General features: G+C 51.2%; 1 protein-coding gene across 1 annotated transcript; it reads left to right on the top strand.

Moving 5' to 3' along the window:
- LOC116951384 (collectin-12-like) lies at window positions 1-17,546 on the top strand. The gene is made up of 6 exons (XM_032969921.2): window positions 1-992; window positions 7,708-7,761; window positions 8,860-8,985; window positions 9,886-9,984; window positions 10,445-11,491; window positions 12,099-17,546. Exons 1-6 carry the CDS (start codon window positions 983-985, stop codon window positions 12,572-12,574), a joined length of 1,812 nt encoding a protein of 603 aa, XP_032825812.1. The 5' UTR covers window positions 1-982; the 3' UTR covers window positions 12,575-17,546.
- Window positions 17,547-19,097: the final 1,551 nt, after the last annotated feature.

Below are 19,097 nucleotides of genomic sequence, written 5' to 3' on the forward strand. Positions count from 1 at the left end.
CCTCCCCTCTCTCTTCCCCCTCCCTCTGCTCCGTCTTTACAAACTTCCCTCTCTTCTCCCGCGTCTTCCCCTCTCCTCTTTCTCTCTTCCATCCGCCACCACCCCCCCCCCCCCATTTCCACTCTCTCCTTCACATCTCTCCATCTCCCTCCTCTCTCCCCATCCCCAAACAACCTTTCCTGTGGCTCTACTCCCTCGCCCGCAAAAATGCGAGTTGGGGGTTGGGTTTGAGTCTGTAGCCCCCCTCCTCCTCCTCCTCCTCATCTCCCCCTATTCCCTGCCCCCTGGCTCTCCCACCACTCATTTCCCCCCCTTCTTGCCACAGCTCGGCCGAGAAGGAGGACGGAGCAGACGGCGCACTCGGCGAATGTTGCTCCACACACACACAGATAAATAGTTGCTGTGATTCCAGGGACGGGTCCCTGGCAACGAAAACCCGATCTCCCGGAGGTCCTCATCGAGAAGTTCCTGATCGAGAAGTTTCCGGCTCTGGGGGAAGGTTCGACTAAACGACAAAAGCACAACAAGATCCGGCCACATAGCAAGGTCCGTGTCAAAGAGAGTGTCTATGCAGATCTAAGAGAAAGTCTTTATTGAGAAGAAGGTCCGACTCAAACAGAAGGCCCTGCTGAAGAGGACTGGCCCCAGTGCAAGGTCTGGGTCTTGGACAAGGTGCTGTGAAGAATTTCGGTTCGGCTGCAAGGCGAAGTTCCAGCTACAGAAGGCCCATCCCACCAAGACGAATATCTTCATTTCAAAGAAGGTGCGGCTCCAGACACTCTTGATCCAGAAAGAGGTCCTGATTGGGAGGCTCCTAATCGACTCTAGGGGAAGGTCCGACTCAACAAGCTCCAGCTACGGAAGGTCCATCCATCCCCACTAAGAAGGTCCCCTTATCCAGCAGAAGGCCCACTTCCAGGTGGGAGTGGAGGTCTGGACCCGAGTGGCGGTGGATATCGAGTGACGGTGCGGAGCCTCTATCATGATGAGGGGTAAGAGACCTGCCTTGCAGCCACCGTCAGGGTTAGACTCCAGGTCGGGCCTCATCAGCTCCACGGCAACGCGTCATGAATTTGTGTTCTGTGTTGCGCTGTCTCGTTGAACGGGGTCCCGTGGATTAGATGGAGTGTTCTCGCCGACAACATCCGGTAATGTGGTAGCATTTGTGCAACCAACCTGACCTCCGCTGATGACAACACAGAATGTCAAAGGCGGTCCAGAGTGTGTGCTTGCTAAAACGAATGGTGCGGGTTTCTATTGCTATGGGCATTTAATAATAGGCGCTAATGGACTCGAATATTCGTATTGATATGTGGAGCCACACAGCCAAGTTTGGCTTAATGTGCATTTAGCCCTAGTGCTAAGCCTGAACCCAGAATTAACCCTAGCCTAAGCAGTAGCCCTTTACCCACAGCTATAAAGACAATTACCGGCACTGGCCTAAACTCCTGGAGCTAAATGTTAAACTACAGTATAGCTCTAACAAGAGCAGTACACCTAACCCAAATTCCTAACCATAGCTCGAAGCCTATCACTAAACCTAACCACTAACCCCGGCACTAAAACACACCGCTAACCCGAGCACTAAGCCAAACCACTCTCCCTAGCGCTAAACCTAACCAATGACGTTAACCCTTATCCCTAAACGTAACACCGATGCATAATCCTAGCTTCTACCCATAACTCTAACCTCTATTCCTGGTTATAACCCAGAGCCCTAGCTCTAACCCTAACTTTAGCCCTAAAACTAAAAGTAGCCAAAACCCTAACTCTTAGCCCTATCAATAGCCTTAATCTTAACTCTAGCCCTAACCTAAGCTCCCAAACTGACTGTAGTTGAAACTTCATCCCTAACTCTACCCGTAGCTTTAATTCTACCTATAACTTAGCCGTAACTCTAGTTGTGACTTTAGCCCTAACTCTAGTTGTGGCTTTAGCCCTAACTCTAGCTGTGACTTTAGCCCTAACTCAAGTTGTGACTTTAGCCCTAACTCTAGTTGTGACTTTAGCCCTAACTCTAGTTGTTACTTTAGCCCTAACTCTAGTTGTGACTTTAGCCCTAACTCTAGTTGTGACTTTAGCCCTAACTCTGTGACTTTAGCCCTAACTCTAGTTGTGACTTTAGCCCTAACTCTAGTTGTGACTTTAGCCCTAACTCTGTGACTTTAGCCCTAACTCTAGTTGTGACTTTAGCCTTAACTCTAGTTGTGACTTTAGCCCTAACTCTAGCTGTGACTTTAGCCCTAACTCTAGTTGTGACTTTAGCCCTAACTCTAGTTGTGACTTTAGCCCTAACTCTGTGACTTTAGCCCTAACCCTAGTTGTGACTTTAGCCCTAACTCTAGCTGTGACTTTAGCCCTAACTCTAGCTATTACTTTAGCCCTAACTCTAGTTGTGACTTTAGCCCTAACTCTAGCTGTGACTTTAGCCGTAACTCTAGTTGTGACTTTAGCCTTAACTCTAGTTGTGACTTTAGCCCTAACTCTAGCTCTGACTTTAGCCCTAACTCTAGTTGTGACTTTAGCCCTAACTCTGTGACTTTAGCCCTAACTCTAGTTGTGACTTTAGCCCTAACTCTAGCTGTGACTTTAGCCCTAACTCTAGCTATTACTTTAGCCCTAACTCTAGTTGTGACTTTAGCCCTAACTCTAGCTGTGACTTTAGCCGTAACTCTAGCTCTGACTTTAGCCCTACTCTAGCTGTGACTTTAGCCCTAACTCTGTGACTTTAGCCCTAACTCTAGTTGTAACTTTAGCCCTAACTCTAGTTGTAACTTTAGCCCTAACTTTAGTTGTAACTTTAGCCCTAACTCTAGTTGTGACTTTAGCCCTAACTCTAGTTGTAACTTTAGCCCTAACTCCAGTTGTAACTTTAGCCCTAACTCTAGTTGTAACTTTATCCCTAACTCTAGCTGTGACTTTAGCCCTAACTCTAGTTGTAACTTTAGCCCTAACTCTAGCTGTGTCTTTAGCCCTAACTCTGTGACTTTAGCCCTAACTCTAGTTGTGACTTTAGCCCGAACTATAGTTGTAACTTTAGCCCTAACTCTAGTTGTGACTTTAGCCCTAACTCTAGTTGTGACTTTAGCCCTAACTCTAGTTGTGACTTTAGCCCTAACTCAAGTTGTGACTTTAGCCCTAACTCTATTACTTTAGCCCTATCTCTAGTTGTGACTTTAGCCCTACTCTAGTTGTTACTTTAGCCCTATCTCTAGCTGTGACTTTAGCCCTAACTCAAGTTGTGACTTTAGCCTAATTCTAGTTGTGACTTTAGCCCTAACTCAAGTTGTGACTTTAGCCCTAACTCTAGTTGTGACTTTAGTCCTAACTCTAGCTGTGACTTTAGCCCTAACTCTAGTTGTGACTTTAGCCCTAACTCTGTGACTTTAGCCCTAACTCTAGTTGTAACTTTAGCCCTAACTCTAGCTGTGACTTTAGCCCTATCTCTTGCTGTGACTTTAGCCCTAACTCTAGTTGTGACTTTAGCCCTAACTCTGTGACTTTAGCCCTAACTCTAGCTGTGACTTTAGCCCTAACTCTAGCTGTGACTTTAGCCCTAACTCTAGTTGTGACTTTAGCCCTAACTCTAGTTGTGACTTTAGCCCTAACTCTAGCTGTGACTTTAGCCCTAACTCTAGTTGTGACTTTAGCCCAACCCTAACTGTAACTTTAGCCCTAACTCTAGTTGTAACTTTAGCCCTAACTCTAGCTATGACTTTAGCCCTAACTCTAGTTGTGACTTTTGCCCTAACTCTAGCTGTGACTTTAGCCCTAACTCTAGTTGTGACTTTAGCCCTAACACTAGTTGTGACTTTAGCCCTAACTCTAGTTGTGACTTTAGCCCTAACACTAGTTGTGACTTTAGCCCTAACTCAAGTTGTGACTTTAGCCCTAACTCTAGTTGTGACTTTAGTCCTAACTCTAGCTGTGACTTTAGCCCTAACTCTAGTTGTGACTTTAGCCCTAACTCTGTGACTTTAGCCCTAACTCTAGTTGTAACTTTAGCCCTAACTCTAACTGTGACTTTAGCCCTATCTCTTGCTGTGACTTTAGCCCTAACTCTAGTTGTGACTTTAGCCCTAACTCTGTGACTTTAGCCCTAACTCTAGCTGTGACTTTAGCCCTAACTCTAGCTGTGACTTTAGCCCTAACTCTAGTTGTGACTTTAGCCCTAACTCTAGTTGTGACTTTAGCCCTAACTCTAGCTGTGACTTTAGCCCAACCCTAACTGTAACTTTAGCCCTAACTCTAGTTGTAACTTTAGCCCTAACTCTAGCTATGACTTTAGCCCTAACTCTAGTTGTGACTTTTGCCCTAACTCTAGCTGTGACTTTAGCCCTAACTCTAGTTGTGACTTTAGCCCTAACACTAGTTGTGACTTTAGCCCTAACTCTAGTTGTGACTTTAGCCCTAACTCTACCTGTGACTTTAGCCCTATCTCTAGCTGTGACTTTAGCCCTAACTCTAGCTATTACTTTAGCCCTAAGTCTAGTTGTGACTTTAGCCCTAACTCTAGCTGTGACTTTAGCACTAACTCTAGCTCCGACTTTAGCCCTAACTCTAGTTGTGACTTTAGCCCTAACTCTGTGACTTTAGCCCTAACTCTAGCTGTGACTTTAGCCCTAACTCTAGCTGTGACTTTAGCCCTAACTCTAGTTGTGACTTTAGCCCTAACTCTAGTTGTGACTTTAGCCCTAACTCTAGTTGTGACTTTAGCCCAACCCTAACTGTAACTTTAGCCCTAACTCTAGTTGTAACTTTAGCCCTAACTCTAGCTATGACTTTAGCCCTAACTCTAGTTGTGACTTTTGCCCTAACTCTAGCTGTGACTTTAGCCCTAACTCTAGTTGTGACTTTAGCCCTAACACTAGTTGTGACTTTAGCCCTAACTCTAGTTGTGACTTTAGCCCTAACTCTACCTGTGACTTTAGCCCTATCTCTAGCTGTGACTTTAGCCCTAACTCTAGCTATTACTTTAGCCCTAAGTCTAGTTGTGACTTTAGCCCTAACTCTAGCTGTGACTTTAGCACTAACTCTAGCTCCGACTTTAGCCCTAACTCTAGCTGTGACTTTAGCCCTAACTCTAGTTGTAACTTTAGCCCTAACTCTAGCTGTGACTTTAGCCCTAACTCTAGTTGTAACTTTAGCCCTAACTCTAGCTGTGACTTTAGCCCTAACTCTAGTTGTGACTTTAGCCCTAACTCTGTGACTTTAGCCCTAACTCTAGTTGTGACTTTTGCCCTAACTCTAGTTGTGACTTTAGTCCTAACTCTAGTTGTGACTTTAGCCCTAACTCTAGTTGTAACTTTAGCCCTAACTCTAGCTTTGACTTTAGCCCTAACTCTAGCTGTGACTTTAGCCCTAACTCTAGTTGTGACTTTAGCCCAACCCTAACTGTAACTTTAGCCCTAACTCTAGCTTTGACTTTAGCCCTATCTCTAGCTGTGACTTTAGCCCTAACTCTAGTTGTGACTTTAGCCCAACCCTAACTGTAACTTTAGCCCTAACTCTAGCTTTGACTTTAGCCCTATCTCTAGCTGTGACTTTAGCCCTAACTCTAGCTGTGACTTTAGCCCTAACTCTAGTTGTGACTTTAGCCCTAACTCTAGCTGTGACTTTAGCCCTAACTCTAGTTGTGACTTTAGCCCTAACTCTAGTTATAACTTTAGCCCTAACTCTAGCTGTGACTTTAGCCCTAACTCTAGTTGTGACTTTAGCCCTAACTCTATCTGTGATTTTAGACCTAACTTTAGCTGTGACTCTATCCCTAACTCTAACCCTAGGATAAAGGTCTAAGCTCTAACCCTAGCCCCTAACGTTACATCATGTCTAGGCTTACGGCACAATAACGGCCCCCGAATGGGGAATCCGAAGCCCCGTTTCTACGAATAGGGAATCGAAACTCGATTATTGAACGTCAATCGATTCCGTTGTTTGCATTCGCTGTAATGGACACGGTGGGCGGTCACGTTGTGAGGAATTGATTCCGGCACCGAGGTGCGCGTGGGGGCCCCGTGGTCACGGGGTCGCCGGGGCCGGGACACGTGCGCGCCAGCTGTGCGGACCAGAGTGGGGGAGGGGCAGGAGGGCTGCAAGCTACACACGTGTACACATGCACACACGTGTACACCTACACATGCACACACGTGTACACCTACACATGCACACACATGTACACCCAATGCACATGCACAGACGTGTACCTTTACGCGTATACACACCTACACGTGTACACCTACACACACCTACACATGCACACACCTAGACTTGTACACATGCATACACGTATACACCCATGCATACACCTACACATGTACACCTAATGCATACATTTATACATGCATACACCTACACATGCACACACGTGTACCCTCCATGCACATACCTACACGTGTACACCTTCACGTGTACACTCCATGCACATACCTACACGTGTACACCTCATGCACACACCTACACATGCACACAGCTACACATGCATGCACCTACACCTACATGTGTACACCTACTAATGCATGAACTTATACATACATAGACCTACACATGCACACACATGTACACCCATGCACACACCTACGCATGCATACACTTATACAGTACATGCATACACGTATACACCTACACATACGTGTACACGTACGCACACACCTACACGTGCACACCTACACATGTATACACTGTGTACACCTACACATACACACATTCACCTGCTAGTCTACGTGCATATACGTGAATATTACCACACATGTAGATCTATTCAGCTACACTCTACATGAATAGACCTGGATGTGCGTATACATCTGTCACTGCATGCCACCTCTTATGACACTGAACGTGTGCAGTGAGCGACTTCCGACGCACGTCTCGTCGAAGGCGTCTTATTTATTAAGAGCACACAGGGCGATTACACTTCGTAACGTGGCGGATACACCGAGGCCTGTTCTAAACACGCAGCCCATCTCCGCCATGCGCCACGCTGGATCCTCGACGGAGCTGGTCTTGCAGAAGAACAGCGACGTGGTCGAAGACGAAGAGAGATAGCGACGAGCAGCGACGCAAACCAGGGCCCCCAGACCCCCACACTCACAGCCCCGTTCGGTGCCCCTGATATCCGCCTGGGCGTGGCCAAGCGCCACCTCTGGCCACGCCCCCTTTCTAGAACCTTCTCGACCCTTCGGGATGGTTCCCGGAGCTTCTCGACTGACACCGCCCTTGACCTTTACCCCAGACACGCCCCTTCACAATAAGGCATTATGTAACGCAGGCTATAACTTTAATGACCCTTACAGGCCGACAGGTGTCACCCTGTCACTACGCGTGTAATATACCTGTCACAATGCATGTGTAATATACTTTCATATCTCTGAACACGTATAGACCTCTGTATCTTTCTACATGCATGTACCTCTGTCACACTACACATGATGTAAACATGTTGAACCTCTTTCGCACCGTACGTAGCCAAGTGCGCTAATCGGTGGTGCGGGGGAAGGACAACAAACACAATAAGCAGTTAAATGAGCAAACCTCCTTGTTGCTGCTCATGTATAGGTCAGGCAACAATGTCTCTTTACGAGCCCCTGATCTCTCCCAACTGACTGACCCCCTAACCCCTTGTCCCCCGCTCCACCCCCCCCCCCCCACCTGCCCCCCTCCAACCACTGACCCCCCCTCGCTGTGACATTGTCGGCTCTTCCGCTTGTGCAGACGGAGACGCGGGCGACGAGGAGGAGGCCTCATCCTTCGGGTACAAGCGTTTTGGTACGAGCGGCACCGAGGACACGCAGTGACATCATCGTCAACAGCATCTTCATCTTCTTCTTTATCAGCAGCAGCATCATCATTCACGGCAGCGGCAACATCATTCGTAGCATCAGAGGCTCCATCACTATCATCGTCATCAGCAGCGTCGTGAGCAGCAGAAACATCTCCGTGATCATCCAACAGCAGCAGCATCAGAGGGCATTCTCGAAATCATCATGTTCATGAACATCATAAGTAGCAGCATCATCGTCATTAACATCAGATCCTCTTCATCCACCTCATCATCAGCACCCACATCATCATCATCACCATCATCTTATCATCTTCATCATCATCAGCAGTAATAGCAGCATCATCCCACATGGCATCGCGGGGACGCATTCACTGCTTATTGCAGAGGTTCACAGTTCGAATCCAGCAGCCGCCCTGGTTAATACTGCAGGTGCATAGACCGTACATATACTACAGACGTTAAAGATCCCCTGACGTCATTCGCAAGAGTAGGCCGTTGTGTGCCGACGTCACGGTCCAAATTTGGCAAAATCTCAAAAACGTGCCCGCAGATTACTCGGTTGCATTCGACCTATCCATCACCTCCCCCATTTCCCCCAGTGCAAAAACTTGTCAGGACGCTCCTGAAAAAGAGTCACGTGAGAAGGAGACGACGTACACCCTTTGAATAGACAATTCAACTTGTACCGAACGTGCCACCATTGCATTCGCTCGCTCTCGTCGAGAGAGAGAGAGAGGACGACTCGACAGGCACCAGGACGAGAAACTACAGACGAGGAGCGGGAAAGGCAGCAGCCACGCGATGAGCCGCCGCCACCGCCAGCAACAACAAATTGCCCGAGCTCTGCGCTCCTCCATATATATTAAAGGTGTCACCCATCAGTTACTGAGCGTTCACGTGCGGGAGGAAACCGGAGCGCTCGGACGAGAACCCACGCTTGCGAGATCGGTACCCTAAACAAGCGTAATGCATTATTAAATAAACATCACCCCCCCCCCCCCTCCACCACTACCAACAACATCATCATCATCTACACCCCCGTAACCACAGCTGTGTGCCGCTATTTTTTTCGGCTGCTGCAGGGATCCAGGAAGCGCGCGGATGCTGTGGCCGGCACCACGACCCCTGGGTGCTGAAGAGCGCCGTGGTGCTGCTGTACATGGTGTGCGCTGCCCTGGCCGTCACGCTCGCCGCGCTCGGCTCCATTGGTACACCGCCACCCGCAGTCCGAACACTAACACAGGCCTGCCGCAAACCCCGTCGTCACTCATGCAACACCAGCCCCTAACCCAGGGGTGGGCAAATGTTTTGACTCGCGGGCCACAGTGGGTTCTAAAATTCTGACAGCGGGGCCGGGCCCAGGAACAGATGGATGGAGTGTTTGTGTGGACTAATATAAATGTAAAAATCATTACATGAAAGGATTTGGCCTTTAACAGGTTAGCAAATCATTTATTTGCAAGGCAATTTAACAAATTGCACGAACATGAACGATACAAAAACATGTCTTAACTCCCGGTCAAACTGCGCCATCTAATGGGGAAATGGGGGCATTACAGGAGAAAGGTAAAATTTAATTTAATAATATTTGGACAAATTCTTAGCTCTTTCGGTAAAGTCACGTTGCACACCTGATGACGACCGTTTGTGTTATGGTCGAAACGTCGTGAGAATTTTTATTGTTTTATATATATTATTATTTTATTGTTTCTCTTCAACGTGACTTTACCGAAAGAGCTAAGATTATGAATTACTGCAGTCACGAAAGGTTTAAAACAAAAATATTTGGACAAGTTCGGCGGGCCGGATTAAAAAGCCCAACGGGCCGTATACGGCCCGGGGGCCGTACTTTGCCCATGTCTGCCCTAACCCTAACGCTGCGGCAACAGTTGACTTTATACCACGAGTCCTCACCCTATTGCTCCAGGAACTATTACAGGAGGACGACATGTAACAACACAAGACCTGTCAACACCGTTTATGTCAGGCCTACCGACTGATTCTGCCACGAATGCTTATATCCGTTTTGACGATCTGTATTCTCCTGTGTCCATGTCCGTCCGTCTGTCCGTCTCGCGTCCATACCGTGCCCGCCTCGCGTTCCGCAGCCATGACCAAGATGGACCTGCTGGAGAGAGACATCCTCTCAGTGCAAACAAACTACACGGCCAAACTGTCCAGCGTGGAGTCCAGCCTGAGAGACGCAGGTGAGACACGGCGGGACGGGAGGGGGAGACACAGCTGAGATGGGGATGAGACAGAGATGAGAACAGGGGCCAGACATGGGGAGACACATGGGGGATTCAGGGGGAGACACAGCTGAGATGGGGATGAGACAGAGGGATACAGGCAGGTTAAGAGGTCGGCCTCATGGCTGCAGCAGATCGACTGTGACTGTCAAAACTCAGGGATAGAAGGGGCTCTCTCATGGGGGCTTTTTCCAGGAGGGACCCCTAGGAAGGGGGCTCGCTTTGGGGTTTTTTTTCCCAGCAGGGGCCCTCGGGGTTTTTGTGCCCGAGGGTGAATGCTGCCACGCGCCGTCTCGTCGCTCGACTCGGCACTCGCGCCACCCGGCTGAGATTGACGACATCTCCCACCCCCCGCGCCTCTCTCGCTCGTCCCCACCCCCTCCCCCGCGTCTACTGCCTCCCTCTCGGCCGTGCGCAGACGAGCAGTCCACCTGGCGCAACCGCTCCACCTCGTCAGCGCTGGCGTCCCTGCGCCTCGAGATGCGGGAGCTGCAGAGTGACGCGCGGCGGGCGCTGGCGGCCACCGAGGCGCAGGCCCACGCCCTGGCGCTCGCCGACTCCTCCCAGCGCTCGAGCGCCGCGGCCCTGGGCGCCGCCCGCTCCGACGCCGACTCGGCGCGCTCGCTGCTGCTGCTGCTCAACCGCACGCTGGAGGAGCGGCGCTCGGGCGACGCCGCCCTGCGCGCCGCCGTCGGCGCCCTCGAGGGCTCGGCGGCCCGCGCCGCCGCGGCGCACGCCGCCCACGACGCCGAGCTGCGGCGCCTCGACGCCGAGCTGCGGCGCCAGGCGTCGCTGACCGCGGCGGCGCAGGCGGCGGCGGCCCGCCTCGGCCGGGACGCGGACGGCGCGCGGGGCCGGCTGCGCAACCTCAGCCGCCTGCTGGAGCGCGGCGCCGCCGGCGAGGGCGAGCTGCGGGGCGCCGTCGCGGGCCTCCGGGCCGCGTCGGCGCAGGCGGCGCTGCTGCTGCGGCGCTCGGAGGAGGCGACGGGCGACGCGAGGGCCCGGGCGGCGGAGCTGGGCGGGGAGCTCGCCAACGTCAGCGCGGGGTGCGCCGCGCGCGACGACGCGCTGCTCGGGCTGGCCGAGCGGCTGCGGCGCGCGGAGGCGCTGGCGGCGTCCAGGCAGGAGGCGCTGGACGGGCGGGTGGACGCCCGCGAGGCCGAGCTGGGCGCCGTCCGCGGCGCCGTCAACGGCACGGATCGGCACCTGCGTGGCGTCGCCGCGTACCTGGGGCAGGTGCGGGAGGCGTGCGGCGGGCGCTCCGAGCCGCGGGCGGAGGAGCTGGCGCTGGTGAACGAGACGCTGGCGAGGCTTCGCGACGACGCGGCGGCGCTGCTAGCGGCGCACGAAGACCTGCGGCGCCGCCTCGACGTGGAGGTGGCGAACCTCACGGTGGTGACGGAGGAGCTGCGCCTGGTGGACGCCTACCACGACCGACTCTACCGCAACCTCACGCTGCTGCAGGGTGAGCCGGGGGTGGGGGGGTGGGGGCAGCTGTGGTGGCAGCGGGCCAGGTACGGCCGGACTGGACTGCACAGAACATGGGACTGGACTAACATGGACGACTGGACTGGGTGAAACTCTGTCCAGGACGGACTGCGTGATATGACCGGATTGGAGGGAACGGAAGACTGGCCTGGACATTACCCTTGAGTCTGATTGCCTCCTCCATATCAGGTGATAATGTCCCAGGCCGTGATGGTGAGCCATCCAGTACTCATCTCGACTGCATGCTCTCAATAGTGCTAGATCAGTGCTCCGACACAGCCATTATGAACCCCTTTGAGAAACCCCCAGACGGGGCTGTGGAGCCCAGAATCCAAAGGGTACAGACTCGTTGGGTGGGGTTAAGGTTCAGGTTATACACCTGGCGGTGCATCAGGAGGTCGAGTTGGGAGTTCAGTGGGTCCTGGAGATCGAGTTCCAGTCAACAAGTCATATCAGTGTTAGATTCAAGGATAGGGTTTTTCTTGACCGCAGGATCTCATCAGTTCTGACACAACTACTCTCAATCCCTCTCCACTTGTCATACCTGCCCCACCTTCCTCCCCCATGCCACGTGTTGCCTGCAGGTCCCGCGGGCCCCAAGGGGGATGCAGGCATCAGGGGCCCACCGGGAAGCCCGGGCATCAAAGGTGACAAGGGCGACCCAGGCAAGGACGGGCTGGTGGGCCTGCCGGGCGAGCCCGGCAGGCCTGGCAACCAAGGCCCGCCGGGGGAGAAGGGGAAGCAGGGCCCCAAGGGGGCTCCAGGCCTTACGGGCTCCAAGGGCAGCCTGGCCCGACAGGGCCCGCCCGGAAGCCCCGGGATCAAGGGGGACCCCGGGGAACAGGGTCCGCCGGGCCCCGTGGGGGACGAGGGTCCGGTGGGGCCACCGGGGCCGGCTGGGCCCGTGGGGGTGTCGGGGCCTCCCGGCCCAGTGGGGCCGCCAGGGAACTTTGGGCTGCCAGGCGAAAGGGGCCTCACCGGGTTGCCGGGGACCCCGGGGCCGCCCGGTGAACCGGGGCCTGTGGGGCCGCCAGGCGGCAGCAGGGCAGGGCCCTCGTAGGAGCTCCACAGGGGCCTCCGGACGTGTCTGCCAGGTAGCGAGGTTCACAAATTACTAGCGCAGGGGACACGGGCTCAGCGGATCAGGCAGTTGGGAGACAGCCATTGTTCCCTGACCTATACATGCACAGCAACAATTAGGTATGCACATGTGAAGTGTGACAGGTACATGCATGTATGGAGATAGAGGTCCATACATGTGCTGATACATGCAGGTAATACACATGCCGAGTGACAGGTACATATACACACACACACACACGTGTGTGTGTGTGTATATGTCTATCCCCCGCACCTCTGATGAGCACGGCTGCCTACGTACGGCGCGAAAGAAGCTCAACGTGCATCGCGCATGATGCAGGTCCCGCAGGTAATGCTCCGACTACGACCCACGATCGGACGCGTACGGTAGGTCGCCATGTAGCGTGCGGTACACGGTGAGAAACAACAGAGGTGCTCGCAAAGTGACATGCACCGGTCCACACACGAGTCGCCAGTTGTGGGCGCGCGCGTAATGAAGACAGGCAGGGTAGCTGCTGCGCACATTTCACGCGAGGGAGAGTCACTCGATTCCCGCTGGAACCCTTCCCCATACATTTGTCAGCAGCTACGAAAACAAAGACAGGGATCGCCCCACCCGCGTGGCCTGAACAGACCGTCGGGGCAAGTGCTGTGAGCGAGTAGCGCCTATGAAGGCCGGCACGGCACGTAGAGGGAGTTGGTGACCAGTAAGGCGCTCGGCCGCCTTTGTCTCCCCCAGCGTGGCGATGTGTTTACTACGCACCGCACCGGGTACTCGTTTGAGGCCGAGTCGACCTAGAAGGGGGGGGGGGTGCCCAGGAGCGGTTTAGATAATCGTCATTGCCGATGGCCGTGAACGGGAATCGAACTCCGGTGGCCGGGTAAGGAGCGCTCCCCACTGCACTGCCGCTCCCCTTAATACCAACACCACTACCCCGCCATTCGCCACTAAGTGACGATGACTTCACCAAGGTGTCTGTGCCAGGGCACGTGCACTTTGAGACCACGTGATGTACATATACACACACACGTCGCTTTATATAGGTACGGAGGGATATACAGGCACGCACGTTGGCTATCTGGCACTTTTGGACACGTTTGTGGTACAGATTATATTTGCAGCCGACACGGCAGAGGTGGCTGTCCGCCACCAGAAAGGGGCCGTCCATAAATGACGTCACGCGCCTAGGGGGGGGGGGGGTCAGACATTTGTGACGATGTGTGACGAGGGAGGGGGGGGGTTGAGAAATGTGACGTCACATCAAAATGCGCAACTTTAAATAAATATAGACAACACGTTCTACTTAATTAAATCGACTTTTTAATTAATGTTTTCTCCTACAACATCAGAGTGCAGCGCCACATTAAATACGCACTACAATAGTTTAAAGAGATTTGAAGCATGTTTTATTTTTGGGAGGGGGGGCAGAGCTTTGTGACGTCATATTTGAAGGGGGGGTCTGACTTTTTGTGATGTGTGACGAAAGGGGGGGGTCAAAAATCGTCCAAAATCGCGTGACGTCATTTATGGACGGCCCCAAAGCTACCGCTAAACAATCACCGGCGATGGATTTAACCCTCTAACATGGTACTACAGACATACCAACGCCATTAATATCCATATATAAAAGGCAAAGTTGTGAATGTGTCTGTTCAAAATGTTTAGCGTACTTCCCGACATGCAACAAACTTGAAATTTGCCATGTGGGTACTTTCCAGACTGTATACTATGCAAAAATTATTAAAAAAAACTTTTGCATTATTGAGCTCCCCCCCCCCAAAAAAAAAACTTTTGTTTTTTTTTGGGGGGGGGAGCTCAATAATGCATTTTTTTGCACGGCAAGTGAGCTGTGACGTCAAATCTGTCACGTGACCCGCGCAGTGGAAGCGTAACGCATTGTAGTGTAGTGGTTAGCGCACTGCGCTACGAACCCGGCGATTCGAGTTCGATTCCCGCTGCCAACCACCGGTGACGATTATTTCTACCGGTCCTGGGCCTCCCCTAGGTCGACTCAGCCTCAAACGAGTAACTGGTGTGGTGTGTGAACATCGCCACTGGGGAGACAAAGGCGGCCGGGCGTAGTGAATCCAAGTCCCGGGCGAAGCCGGGTAAGCTCGTAGGTAATAAAAGTTACTTTTTAATGCAGTGGTTCTCAACCGGGGGAGGTAGGTGGGTGTACGTGGACCATTGGGGGGTTACGGGGCAATGTCCCAGGTGGTACGTGTGGTGATTTATAAACGTGTGAAATTACATCGTGCGTGAGAATCATCGGTTAATGATCACTTATGAATCTGCCAATATAAAATAACTACGGTACAAAAAATTAAATCCATATGGTAACCTAGAACCATACTCTTTGGTTCTTTCGGTAAAGTCACGTAGGTAAAAATAAATACATGAAAAAATTAAAATTTAATATTTATTTTTATTGCAGTCACGAAAACTTAAAATCTAGAATGAACCTAGAACCATATAAAATACCTTTCTAAACTCATTGTGGTTTCACAAGATCTTTAAAAAAAATATTCTCTTGCAGTTACGAGCTAGTTATGATGCCTCACAATAAGGGACAATTGGTTAAACTATTTAATGTTCATTATTCAAACATGTATTGATCATGACCATGTTGGGTCAGGCAAACGCGATGGGAACAAAATTCAACAAGGAGGGGTAACAGTCGCCAAAAAGAAAAGGTTTGAGAACCACTGACTTGACGTATGTATCCTTTCGTCGGGAATTCTCATTTGCCATCAGGCGCAACAAGAATTTGTGTCTACTTATGGCGGTGTTATGATTTGTCCTGAGATCCACAAACAAAATCTCTTTGCGATCCATGAATTGGCCACCGCTGGTTAGAGGCTGGAGGTCTTTAGCAGTTGATAGACCATGGTTTGTGATGATGATGGTTGTAGTTGTGGTGAGGCCCGGCCTGTAGCCCTGGCGAGGTCCCCACCATAGCGGACGGCGCCCTCCCAGGAGGAGACGGAGCCAGAGACCCTCCACGCTCCGAGTCTCACCGCAGTCACACGGTGGGGTCTCGACTCGCTCGAGGTGACTCGCTCCCACTTGGTGACGTGTGACTGAGTGAGTGTGTGTGAGTGTGTGAGTGTGTGTGAGTTAGTGTGTGAGTGTATGAGTGTTAGTGTGTGTGAGTGTGTGAGTGAGTGTGTGAGTTAGTGTGTGTGTGAGTTAGTGTGTGAGTGAGCGAGTGTGTGTGAGTGTGTCAGTGAGCGTGTGAGTGAGTGAGCGAGTGTGTGAGTTAGTGTGAGTGCGTGAGTGCGTGAGCGAGTGAGTGTGAGTGCGTGAGTGAGTGCGTGAGCGAGTGAGTGCGTAAGTGTGCGTGGATGCGTGAGTGAGAGGATTCGTGAGTGAGTGATTGGATGCGTGAGTGTGCGATTGGGTGGCCGGGCGCGGTGTTGGCCACCCACCCCTCGTGTGCCGTGCCGGCCTTCATATGTGCGACTCGCTAACAGCACTTGGATGAGGAAGTGGGAGAGCGAGCCGCTAAAGTGGCCCACTCCCGCATTGTTGGCTTCTGACCCACAAGCGCCCACTCGGAAGGCATTTTATACCCTTCCAGGTCGATCGATCTTCATCACTTTGTATGTGTACGTCTCTATATTGGTGTAGCCAGGGCTTAAATTCTCATTTTTATATTTTCCAGGTGACTGGTAGACGAGAGAAACGCACGTGACTAGTAGCCACAGACATATATAGAGAAGTGCATACTGGATGTGATGTGCCGGGTAAGCAAATATTTTCCGGGTTTCGGATCTCGGACAGATCCGGCTGAAATTAAACCCAGGATTTTCCGCAGTAGTCACGGATAAAAAGGGGACATTCACGCACAGGCTCGACTTATGCACAAATCTCAACACAGTCGTCAACAAACACCGTGTGGCCTTAATACAAAAACGTATAGGAAAAATATATACAAGAGGTGACCGTTTCGGGCTATGGCCCATCTTAATTGCACATGACTGAAGAAGGGCTATTTCCCGAAACGTCACCCATGATATATATTATTGATGAATGTGTTGTTAATTGTGCACCACTACCAGCAATTCAGCTGCACAATCATCAGCAATTTGATACACGAATGCACATGCGTGTTTTGCCAAGTAGCTATATACATATTTCTGTACATGTGTACAATACAAGTGAAACCCACCCACACAGTGATGTAACCACTCGGGGGTGTGTATATATACAAATTATATGTTCTACAATCTGTGCACATATACACAAGACAAATTGCACGGGCCTAGCCAGACATAATCACACGTTTGGCAGGTGGATGTACACACGCTGCAAATGCATTCTCTGAAGATGCATCGGCTACTATTGGTAGGGAACTACATATGTAATTACTGTATTTTTGTATGCATATACTATGCACTAGAGGTGTAATCTACACGCACGTGTGAACGTTCTGGTACACTTTTCACAGGTGACAATATCGTATATATATATTGAGAGGAAGTGGTGATATTGTTGGTCTGCATGCGTGTTTAGGTCACAACTGTGCCCCCAAGGAGTTACCAAGAGTTAAAGCGCAGACCTAGACCACAACACCCACGCTCGAGTCTAGACCTAGAACTCAACCCACTCTGCAGCCCAGCCACACAACTCATAAACCACTCTATAAACCAGACCGAGAACACACCTACTCGATGGCCCAGGCCTTACCCACTCTCTCGCCCTTACCGAGAAACTCAATACCCTCTCTGATATTGTCCAAACATCCAATCGTGGCAGGAAACCTCCTGACTCAAGGCCTTCCGTGAGTGAACGACGTCACCTTCACGTATTCCCCCGAACGTTGCGCGCACGTTGTTTCACGTGGGTACACGCAGAGAGCTACGATATCGATGTCTTCTTCACACGTTTGTGATGCTGGTGATTTCTGTTTCATGGTACGAAAAATAAAGCCTACGGATAATGTTCAGTGCCTGCCGAGTGCGCCCAAATGTGTCCGTCCGCTCTGGTGTCGTTTCGCATTCGTCGACTCAACGAATATAAACACGCATCAATAATTGGCCGATAACACCTTAAGGTTTCGGTTTGTTGTCCTTCCCCCTCCACCTCCGACGTACGGTTCGAACTAAGTTCAACATAAATACATAGGTTTAATATACAGAGGATCACAGAGCTTGGGCAATTGCTGGTAGTCCCAGTTCCTCACTGCTGCCCTCTAACTCGTCTGTGGTTCCACCTCCTCCTCGCGTCTCTTGAGTGAGCGAGTACTGCGTGACGGCGGCCCATTACAAGTTTGACACTATTATTGGTTACACTGTGGCTTTAAAATGAATTAATATATAATGGGAGACGTTTTTGCCAATGGCAATTCCGCTTCACAGCAACAGCGAGGCCAGAAGAGAGACGGAGTGGATAAGAGTTGGAGACTGAACAGGATGATGTACAGCATTCGGAGGCCTGATGAGAATTCAACTTGTAATGCTTTTGACAGTTTTTTAAATAGGCAAATAACGTTACACTATTGGGGGGCCATTAACAGACAAACCCCTTCAATAATCGAATCACGACCCACGATGGTTACAATTTGTGTTGACAGCGGTGGTGAATAGCTGCAGCCTCCTGAGTCCGTGGGTCTGGGCAGGCTCGGTGGGCCTTCGAAAGGCCCACAACTTAAACCTGCGGCCACATCCGAGCAATCGGTTTCGCAACACAATCATCGCTCTCAAACTCTTTCGTATGGCGTTTAAAAAAAAAAGCAGCAGGGCTGCAATTGTAAGTTTAATGAATTTAAGCCATTCCAGGGCTTCCAGCGTGGTTCCACCAGAATACGCATGCTGAACTGGGTCAGCCATCAGCGGATGTACTGAAAGACTTATCGCCTGCAAACTGCTTTGTCCGGACCTCCGAGCGAGGAATTGCGCAACACCGATATCCAACCGCGCGTTCAGCATCTTAACGACCAACCCATTGACGAGCGGAGGAACGCTCGAAATCATGCGTCAGTTTCAACTCGATCGCCTCCGGTTGCGAAATATCAACGTATAAGCGATTAAGTTGCGCGCAACCAGTTGAGCAACTGATCGCTCGAAGTGTGAACCCGGGTTAATACGAGACCTTTTCACCCACAACTTAGGTGGGGCAGCACTGTGGATTCCTTGCCACACACTCACTCACTCACACACTCACCCACGCACTCACACTCAGTCACACACTCCCACACTCACTCACACTAACTCTCACACACTCAGTCACACAGTCACACACAGTCACACACTCACTCCCACACTCACTCACACACTAACTCACACACTAACTCACACAAGTACAGAGAATGCACAAGTGGAGGTGCTGCTCTCATCTGCGTTTGTTGAACTTACTTCGCACCGTTATTTATACAATCATGCTAAATCAGATGGTGCAGGGGAAGGACACGAAACTAAAGGCAAAGATTTACCCTGGGCTATCCGTAGTGCGTCTGGTGCTGGTGAGGGGATTAATGCCCACTTAAGTGTACCACGTGATT

The sequence above is a fragment of the Petromyzon marinus genome, chromosome 43 (genome assembly GCF_048934315.1).
Source record: "Petromyzon marinus isolate PM22_M1 ecotype Great Lakes invasive population chromosome 43, UKy_Petmar_22M1.pri1.0, whole genome shotgun sequence".
NCBI classification, from domain to species: Eukaryota; Metazoa; Chordata; class Hyperoartia; order Petromyzontiformes; family Petromyzontidae; genus Petromyzon; species Petromyzon marinus.

What these genes read in the sequence shown, in the direction of transcription:
- LOC116951384 (XM_032969921.2), top strand. An exon ending in CGCCGCGCTCGGCTCCATTG is followed by an intron (nt 8,986 to 9,885) that starts GTACACCGCCAC and finishes CGCGTTCCGCAG; the next exon opens with CCATGACCAAGATGGACCTG. An exon ending in CAACCTCACGCTGCTGCAGG is followed by an intron (nt 11,492 to 12,098) that starts GTGAGCCGGGGG and finishes TGTTGCCTGCAG; the next exon opens with GTCCCGCGGGCCCCAAGGGG.